The sequence below is a fragment of the Salvia hispanica genome, chromosome 2 (genome assembly GCF_023119035.1).
Source record: "Salvia hispanica cultivar TCC Black 2014 chromosome 2, UniMelb_Shisp_WGS_1.0, whole genome shotgun sequence".
Lineage (NCBI taxonomy): Eukaryota > Viridiplantae > Streptophyta > Magnoliopsida > Lamiales > Lamiaceae > Salvia > Salvia hispanica.
This window is the reverse complement of record NC_062966.1, coordinates 32,083,065-32,092,555: the sequence shown is the minus strand read 5'-3', so window position 1 is coordinate 32,092,555 and position 9,491 is coordinate 32,083,065. Positions and strand designations below refer to the sequence as shown.

At 41.0% G+C, this 9,491-nt stretch overlaps 2 protein-coding genes across 2 annotated transcripts; both read right to left on the bottom strand.

Moving 5' to 3' along the window:
* Window positions 1–553: 553 nt before the first annotated feature.
* LOC125203607 (GEM-like protein 1) lies at window positions 554–3,257 on the bottom strand. Its single transcript, XM_048101995.1, has 4 exons — window positions 2,879–3,257; window positions 2,706–2,807; window positions 1,399–1,676; window positions 554–1,028 (listed from the first exon to the last, which is right to left on the bottom strand). Exons 1-4 carry the CDS (start codon window positions 3,189–3,191, stop codon window positions 849–851), a joined length of 873 nt encoding a protein of 290 aa, XP_047957952.1. The 5' UTR covers window positions 3,192–3,257; the 3' UTR covers window positions 554–848.
* A 1,738-nt stretch (window positions 3,258–4,995) lies between these two features.
* LOC125208267 (geraniol dehydrogenase 1-like) lies at window positions 4,996–7,357 on the bottom strand. The gene is given in 6 exon segments (XM_048107850.1): window positions 4,996–5,204; window positions 5,322–5,736; window positions 5,738–5,942; window positions 6,167–6,280; window positions 6,418–6,484; window positions 7,342–7,357. Coding segments are annotated over 6 exon segments (1,026 nt in total).
* Window positions 7,358–9,491: the final 2,134 nt, after the last annotated feature.

Genomic DNA, 9,491 nt, shown 5'->3' with positions numbered 1-9,491 from the left:
AAAAAAATTAAAAAATCCAAATCAAATTTTAAATTCTGGTTTGGTTTGGTTCGTATTAGATTTTTGGATTTTGGAAAATTGCTTACTTCTAACTGACAATAGTTTCGAAAAGACTTTTTGTGGTTCTCTATTAAAGGCGGGGTCCACTGTAATTGTGGAATACTAGAATAAAGTCTGAAAGCATCACTACAATCAAGGTACGAGACATGTCGCATATCATTTGCATGGCAACAAATATGTAATTTACGGATCAAATGAATTATCTCAATTGATGAGACTTGAGAGGGATGAGTTGACAATGAAACGTAGCTTAGTTTCTTAGACACTTCACCTTTAATTTATAGGTTGAATTCGAGTTATTATAAGGGTATATGAAAAACCATTACTGATTTTTTTTTAGAAAAAAGGAAGGAGTTATCATAAATTATAAATGTTTGAGGACCGAAAAACTGATGTAACATGTATGAATAATATACATATCCAACTTATTTATGACTTTAAGTGCTTTCATTGGGATTTGCATTGTAGGATTGAAGATGATTAGAGCGCCGACTGAAAATAATTGAACCATTTATACCAAATATTTGATTAAATTAAATTATTTTATCAATAATACATAATCACTCAAACCAAACAATCCTATAAGTATTACTATTACAATAAAACAAGGAACCACATTTACAACACATTACATTCGCTATTTACGTTCACTAAAAAATGAAGAAATGCAGTGTAGATCGGTTTAATGGCTTATATGAAACATATCAATCTTCAACCACATTCAAATGTGAGCCTTCCGACGACTCCAAACAAAGCACACCATACGAACTTCCAGTCTTTATAAATAGTTACGACTGACGAACCTGCAACACACCTTGTAAATTTTTAACAGCACTGTCGTAGTAGACGAATCCCATGAACCAGAATTCATGATTGTCCACGGAAATAATCTGGATATATTTCTCAACTGAGTTTGTTTGGCTTGTTGAAGTATTAACCGCTTTCAGTTGCTGCAACGTGATAACCACCTGCGTGAATCACCAATATGTGCTGTTAGAGAAATCTAAAGAGAACGGAGAATTATCTGTTCAAAGGAGAAGAGGCGACTTCAACTTGGGGCATCTATTTTCATTAATATGTTCCGCAAAGGATAGGATGGTCGAAGCTCTACTTTTCTTAACAACACAGGGATTTTGAATAAGAAATCAAAACAGGGGTAATTAAGATTTTGAAGAAGGCTCCTTTCATGTGATTGCAATGAAACTACACAAGAACCACCCTTAATGATTTTTCTTCCATATTTGCTAGTTTATAAAAGAAAAGGTGTAGTGTGAGAGAGGAATAACTCCAAGATATGACAAACGGATGCCTGTTTCACAAAAGGGTGAAAAATCGTACCTTGTAATAGCTCATACGAACCTCCTCCGACTCCGGAACCTTGTATGAAAGAGGATCATCACTGCAAAATGCTACTTTTGCAGTAGACAGATAAAGGACTCCAGCAACAGGACCCGCAGATGTAGACAAATAGCATCCATAATATTTCAGCATCTTTTCTTCTGGGGCATTTTCAAATGTATTCTGAAAGACCTTTTCATATCCACCTTCTGACATAACCTTGGTGCTCCGTGCTATCCTTCCAACAGCAGCGTCTGTGATACTTGGTCCCGTTTTCACTAATTTAAGCAAGTATTTATCAGAAACTAGCACAACAACTTATTATAATTATAACACTTCCAGTTGTTAAGAGGTCAAGAAAGAGCAGACTTTGCCACGTCCAAATCATAGAAATCAGCATAAACTCTTTCCACATAGATATTCCATCTTACAACCATTTGGAGTCAGAAATGAAGTTACTTTTTGTAAAGCACTGAACAGATTATCTAATATATCTTCCTGACGAGCCAAGGACATATGGTACAGGTTTCATTATCTTGTAACCTTGAAGGGAGTTAGAGAATCAATTGTAGTCTTTCATAACAGTAAAATTAAACTAAAAAGAAGCGAAAGTTTATACTTGAATTCCATAATGGTCTTAACATCTGCATGCTAGCCTTCCAGGAAACACATATGTCATATTACAAGGAAAAGCATTTTAACAGGTGTTGCAACAGAGCACAAAAAAAACAAAATCTAAAGATCAGACCTTGAATAAGTATTGTATATATATATCTACTAGTTATAATGGCCAGAAATAAGCATAAGGTCACGACATAATATGTGCATCACAAATTTTCAGAAATTGCACAACTTAACATTGTTAAGACTTAAGATACAGCCACTCAAAAAATATTATCTCAATCTTCCATAAGTGTATATTGAAATGTGCGAAGGAGGCAACATATCAGACGACAACATATGCATAATGCTCTCTCTTTTGCAAATTATGATAGGAAAATGAGGGATAAGGAAATGGAAAGACAATTAGACATAGTCACATTTTAGTGGTCCTACTTTTTATATCCCATGTTCTCTTAGGGTGAAGATGTGAAATTTGTGGGAAAGAGTGGAAAATAATTACTTTCCATCATTTTCCATCAAAGTGACACATAAGAGATGTAACCTATAAAAATAGCAAAGATTCATACAATCCAATCTTACCAACACCAATTCTCAATTGAAGAACCAAATCAAAAGGGTGATGGTCACGAAGAATTGACATAAATCTGAAATTAAACGAAATGGAATAGGCGAGGATTACTGACAGTTTTGCCACATGTTCCCAGCCAAGTCTTCAGCCTTCTTAGAGGCTACGCTAGCTTTCTTTCCCCATTTACCCAGCACTTCCTTCATCTTATCCACGTTACCTGTAATAATTTGGGGGAAAATACAAGCGTTTATGAGGGGAAACATAGAAGAAGAAAATGATTGTTCATACTCTTGATCGGAGAGGGGGGCACGGGCACGGGATCGGTGGAGACATATGGATTTGAGCCGGTGGGGGCGGTGACGGGAGGGGGGGCGGAGCTCCAAGTGTCGGCGACTGGAGCGACGTCGTCCGGCGCCAGTTTCGGGTAGGGAGCATAGCCGGCTGCATCGCTGGCGGTGGTGGTGATGGTGGTGGCGGTGGCGGTGGCGGTCGTGGGGGCGGGGGCGGGGGCGGGGGCGGATTCCGACTTGGATTCCTTGGGGTTGATTGGGGTTGGTGTTGCGTTGGAATTGGATGGATTTGATGTTGAATCAGAACTCATCGTCAGAGATTTGCAGATGAAATCAACAAATTTGGGGAGAGAATTTTGAGATGATGGAAATGAAACGACTAGTGGTATGGCAAATTTGCAATGCTACATATATTAATTATTTATTCCATTCATTTTCCCTATAATAGGAGTATTAATTAATTGAGTAATAAATTTAAAAATATACTCTGAATAGATAAGTTGATGAGTCATATAATAAAAAAATAACTAATGAGTTATGAGTCATATAATTAAGAAATACGTACCTAATTAACATCCTAGTATTAAGATATTAATACTCCCAAGTCCTAAGAATCATCGAATTTGCCACGGAGTCAAAAAATTATGTCACTTATTACACAATCAGTTTCAAATATATAGTACGATGTTGTAACGATTGTTGAAATACTTGTAATCAATGAATTTGCAACAAGTCAAAAAACTTAAGTTACTTTTTACATTTTCGATCCAAAAAGTCTAATGATTAAATATATACTAGTACATTTAATTAATCTCATTAAATCTATGAGACTGAATTTTATTACAGTATAATTTAAATCCTAAATAAATAATTATATGATAATTAGTCATAATCATATCTTTCAATTAAACTAATATTACAATTTAATTTACAGTGAATTAATATAATAATTAATCACATTATATGTCTTCCAATTACAATCACACACACTAAATCCTCATACTGTCATGCACATGCAACATGGACCAAACTTTCATATGATCCGACACGACTCTGCGTGGCTTTTGATAAGCATTATATAAACCGGCCAAATTCATATTAATATGCATACCAAACTTGTGAACGGTTGCTCTCAATGCTTATTAGGAAATGACCAAATTGAAAAAAATGTACTCCATAATGAGGATAGAGAAAGTATAATTGATTACTAAAATAGTTAGAATATTCTTGAATGGAATATGCATATATGCATACGCAGGCACATTAGTTTGCTTAAGTTACTAACCACTTAGGAGTATTATATATAGAATAGCAAACGATACCAAATATCAAAACACTAGCTCGATCAACACTTCTTTAACTATCTCTGGAAAAGGATTGATAATAGGTCAAAAAGATAGTACTAACGAATATTCTCAATAAAAGCCGCCCTAGTCGACGTTCAAGGAACCATCAATGTCATCACAAGTTCAAGATGAAAGCATCTGTTGATACGATGATTGGCGGTACTCAACGTAAACAATGAGTGTATGCCCTATCGATTAGTATTACACAGAAGAAATCAATTATAAACACTAATACAACTAGAGCAGAAAAGAGAGCATTCAGCCAATGAAGGATTATCAACTAGGGTATATTGAAAAAGAGAGACCTCGAGAATGCAATTTATAAAGTAGGACAACAATAATGTTATATGCTTATAGTATATATATTACTCTCTCCGTCCCCGATTAAGAGTCACACTTTTCCATTTTGGCCCGTCCCCAATTAAGAGTCACACTTTATTTTTACCATAAATAGTAAGTACATCCTACATTCCACTAACTCAATTTACTCACATTTTATTATAAAACTAATAGAAAAAAAGGGTCCCACATTCCACTAACTTTTTCAACCAACTTTTTTTTACATTTCTTAAAACTCGTGTCCGGTCAAACTGTGACTCTTAATCGGGGGACGGAGGGAGTACTAAATTATATGCGGTTCAATTTTTAATACGGTTCAGAAAAGAACCGACAAAGAAATCCCGGAACACAACTTATAATTTGCTTTGTCTCGATAACAAACAACATCAGTCATTAAGTATTATATTTGTATCAAACGGAGATGGCCACCCTAGTTGGCTTTCAAGGAACTGGCAACGTCAATGACAAAGCGATACTTAACATCAGACTTCAAGAGACGCTCCATAGCAGTGTTACTGTTGACGTAGTCTATCGGGATCATCTCCACATCCGGCAATATGTTGTGCTTCGCCGCAAAATCCACCATCTCTTGCGTCTCTTTCATTCCTCCAATCCCGCTTCCCAATATCGACTTCCTCCCTACCAATCAATCAATCAATCCATCCATCCATCCATCCACTCCCCCATCAAATTAATAATACCATAAAAAGAGACAACTCACATGCAAATATTCCAACGCTTAAAAACACGACTCACCAATAAGCAGAGGAAACACAGGAAGCTCGAGCGGCTTCTCGGGATTCCCAACCATGATAACCCTAGCGTGAAGCTTCAGCAGGCTCATCAACGGCAGGAGCGGATGCGGCGCCGACACGGTATCAATGATGCCGTCCAGCGTCCTGGTCGCGGCAGCCATTTGCAAGAAATCATCCGTGCCGAGACTTTCGAGCGCTTTCTTCTTCTTCCCCAAGGAAGTGCTAATAACGGTGACTCTGGTGCCGAAGGGCTTAGCGAACTTGACGGCGACGCGGAGGCCGGGCTTGTCGAGGCCGAAGTAGCGGAGGGGGCTGTAGGTGGTGATGCCGGCACAGAGAAGAGGGGCGCCCCTGTCCATGGGGAGATTGTCGGGCCACCGCAATATGAAGTGCTCGTCGGCGACCATGAGGTCGATCGGAGTAGCCGCCTTAGGTGATGGTGTTGTCTAGGTAAGGCATGCTGTAGGTGAGGATCTGTTTGGAGCAGTAGTTTTCGAGATCGTCGGAGCATTGGTCGCATTGGCGGCATGATCCCACTAAGCATCCCACACCTACTTGGTCTCCTACTTTCACTTTCTCAACCTTGTTTCCTACCTCAGTTACTATCCCCACAATCTCATGCCTACAGTAAAATATGAATCTTGAGAAATAATTTCCTCTAGTAGAGAAATTTAATTTGGGAACGAGATTTAAGAAAGTTGTGTTAAGTTAGTTAACACATAATAAAGTAGAGGGATGAGATACGTTAACTTTTGTCAAAAAGCGAGACAAATCAAAATAGAATACGAACTAAACAATCTAAACTACATAATTAACTGAATCAAACTAGATTTTGTGTTTAATTACCCCGGAACAACAGGGTAGTGTGTGATGCCGCACTCGTTCTTGATCATGTGGAGATCAGAATGGCAGATGCCGCAATACAGAACTTTGAACTGGACGTCACGCTCGCCGGTTGCCCTGCAATTCCAACAAATATACCAAAATGTGTTGTCTCCGAGAATGAGAAAAGCGGACAATATTAAACTAACATGCAATCGACTATCCTAACAAAATGGAAATATGATCGACAAGATCAAAATGAAGCATATCTCAACCTTCTGGAGAAGTTGAAGGGAGACATGACTCCAGATGTATCTCTCGAAGCCCTACCGAGAGCCTTCACTGGGTGCTCTGTTTCTGGTGATTTCGCCATTTACAAATCCTGGTTTTTCTGCCAAGACAAATCCATATGCAAATACAGATACAAATGCTTTCTTAATGCCAAAACAAAGGTGGAAGTAGTAGTATTTATAGGGCATATGCAGGGGGATTGTTGGAATCTATGCCCGGTCAATGGAATTTGACCAATTATAATTTCAACGAGACATTTAATTTTGTAGAATTAAATGATATAGCATCGATCCACGTTCGGAGTAGATGACCGTGGTATATTTATTTTCTCAAATCCGATTCCCGGTGAGTGAGAAATAATTGTTTAAAGTTGTGCAAAAATTGCAAACTTAATGAGCTATGAGAGGAGATTAGGGAATAATTAAGAGAGTTAATTATCCCACATTGAAAGTTTCAACCTTATTAAACTAGTATTTAATAAGAAGGATTATTACATGTAATAATTATAGTGGACTAAGATGGGCTGTAAGAGCCCACACGCGCGCGCCGCCCGCCCCGCCGCGAGCCTCGAGCCCGTGCTCGTGCCCGTGCCCTTGTCCTTGGACTTGGATCTTGGATCTTGGCAATTGGTCTTTGGGTGCTTTGGGCCTGGTCGTGGGCTTGGTGCTTGGGCCTAGTTGCGGGCTTGGCCCAAGTCTAGTGGGTCTAGTTCTTTTTAGACCACCACCGTTTCCACGTCAGCGAGCCAAGCGGGATGCCACCTCGTCAGTATGACGCGGTAAGCCAACGTGGCTGACACGTGATAGTCCATGTCGTGAACGAATCTAGAAGCTTCTAGACTCGGCCTCTCTAGCTCTGAGCGCGTAACGGCTTGTAACGCCCGAACGTTACAGCTCGTAACCGACGACCGTTACGGTCTAGCATTAATGACGGCCATTATGGCCGTTGACCCCCTGCAGTGGACCGAGCCTATAAATAGGCTAGCCATTCCATGCATTCTACACATTATCAAACACTAGAAAGCATTCTGCATCATAAGCTCTCTCTCTCTCTGCATTGTTCTTCTGTCGAAGCTCTGCCCTCTCCTCCATCCAGTTCGCCGGAGCTCTGCTGATAGCGGTGCTGCTTCTTCAAAGACGTAGCCGTTTTATCTTTGGGGACGAAACGCCAATCCGAAGAGCACTACCGAGGCGTATCTCGTCTTGCGGAAAGAGGCCTCCTCGACTCGGCTAATTTCCTTTTCAGTTTATTAGTTTTGAATCCTCTTTTGTAATTTCGGTTCAGTTAGCTCTTGTATTCCTTCTTGTAAGTCCTAAAACCAACAATCGCAAGACGAGATATAACTTGCTTTTGAAGGGATCTGGACCTAAAACTGAAACTAAAACTTTCGAAACTATAATCACCTTTGCTGGAGATGTCGACTGAATCCAACACCGCCGCTGCCACCAATCCGGCCACCACCGCCGCCATCATCTCTTCCACCATGGCGAACACCGGACCAATCCCCACAATGGTCCCTACCCCTGGGTTCACCTCTTCGTCTACATTGTCATGGGGGTTTACGAACCCCTTTGGGCCCACTGTTGGATCATCCTCCAGTGGGTCGGTTGGTTCCACTTTTAGTGGTTCCTTCGGATCCTTCAATGGATCGAGTGTTGGGGCCTTCGGGTCCAACACGGGTACCGGTTCCTTCGGATCTGGTACGACCATGGCGGGCTCTACGCCCAACATGAATGGTGGGGGCCCTATGCCCAACCATGTTGTTGGCTCCTTCGGGGGCAACATGAATGGTTCATTCCAAGGACCAAGTGCGGCACCGTTGGCACCTAGAATGATGCCACCCGCCGAGAAGCCACCTAAATTTGGAGGAGCTGACTTCAAGAGGTGGTATCAAAAGATGTTGTTCTACTTGACAACATTGGGCATCGCCAACTTCCTCACGGAGAACGAGCCGCCCGCGCCAAGTGATCAAGAGACAAGTGTTGAGGTCATGGCGGACTATGAAGCATGGCGCAAAGGAGATTATCTTTGTAAAAATTTTATTCTAAGTGCATTAGATGATAGTTTGTACAATGTATACTCCCTTGTAACCACATCAAAAGAGATGTGGGAAAGCCTAGAGAAAAAATATAGTATCGACAATGCCGCCGGTACGGAACATGTTGTAGTATCCAAATTCATGGACTACAAAATGGTCGACTCTAGACCGGTCATGGAACAAGTTCAAGAGTTCCAAATGATCATCCACGGACTCGTGGCTGAAGGGATGAATTTGCCCGACAACTTTGTGCGGTGCATACTCATTGAGAAGCTTCCTCCTAGTTGGAAGGACTTCAAGCACTACCTCAAGCACAAGCGAAAGAAGATGAGTCTTGAAGACTTGATCGTGAAGCTGCGCATTGAAGCGGATGTGCGCAAGATCGATCAAAAGGCTAAGGGCTTTAGCCCACTTGATGCCAAAGCCAACTTGTTGGAGCGGGGCGGACCCTCCAACAAACGCCCCCGCCCAAATCAGAAAGACAAAGGGAAGGGAAAGCAGCCTACAAAGAAGTTTGAAGGCGAATGCTACAAGTGTGGCAAAGTTGGCCACTTTGCCAAAGACTGCCGCAGCAAGAAGAAGAAGCCGGCAGCCCACGTCGTTGAGAAAGAGTTCAAGGACTGGAATGAAGATGACCTCGTTGCCGTGGTCACTGAAGAAGTCAACATTGTTGACAACAAAGGCGGCTGGTACATCGACACCGGCGCTACTGCTCATGTTTGCTCCGATAGGAGCAAGTTTGCCTCCTACACTGCTGTTGAAGGGAGGAAGATCAACATGGGGAATCAAGCATCGTCCGAGGTCCTCGGCATTGGCAATGTGATACTCATGATGACATCTGGAGTCACGAATCATCCTAAACTGGATTAGGATGTGTTTTGCATTGATATAACTCCAAGTATACCCCCCTAGAAATCGCAAGCCTTGAAGTGCCTTTTGGTTTTGTTGTGATGACGGAAAAGAATGAGAAAATTTCTCTACAACTGCATATCCAAGTTTCTCAGCAAGAAAGTCTGCATC

Bases quoted from the DNA above. Each gene is read 5' to 3' on its own strand.
- LOC125203607 (XM_048101995.1), bottom strand. From the start codon at position 3,191: ATGAGTTCTGATTCAACATCAAATCCATCCAATTCCAACGCAACACCA. The intron at 2,808-2,878 runs GTATGAACAATC...AAATTATTACAG, and splicing joins GCCCCCCTCTCCGATCAAGA to GTAACGTGGATAAGATGAAG. The intron at 1,677-2,705 runs GTCAGTAATCCT...TGCTTAAATTAG, and splicing joins TGGGAACATGTGGCAAAACT to TGAAAACGGGACCAAGTATC.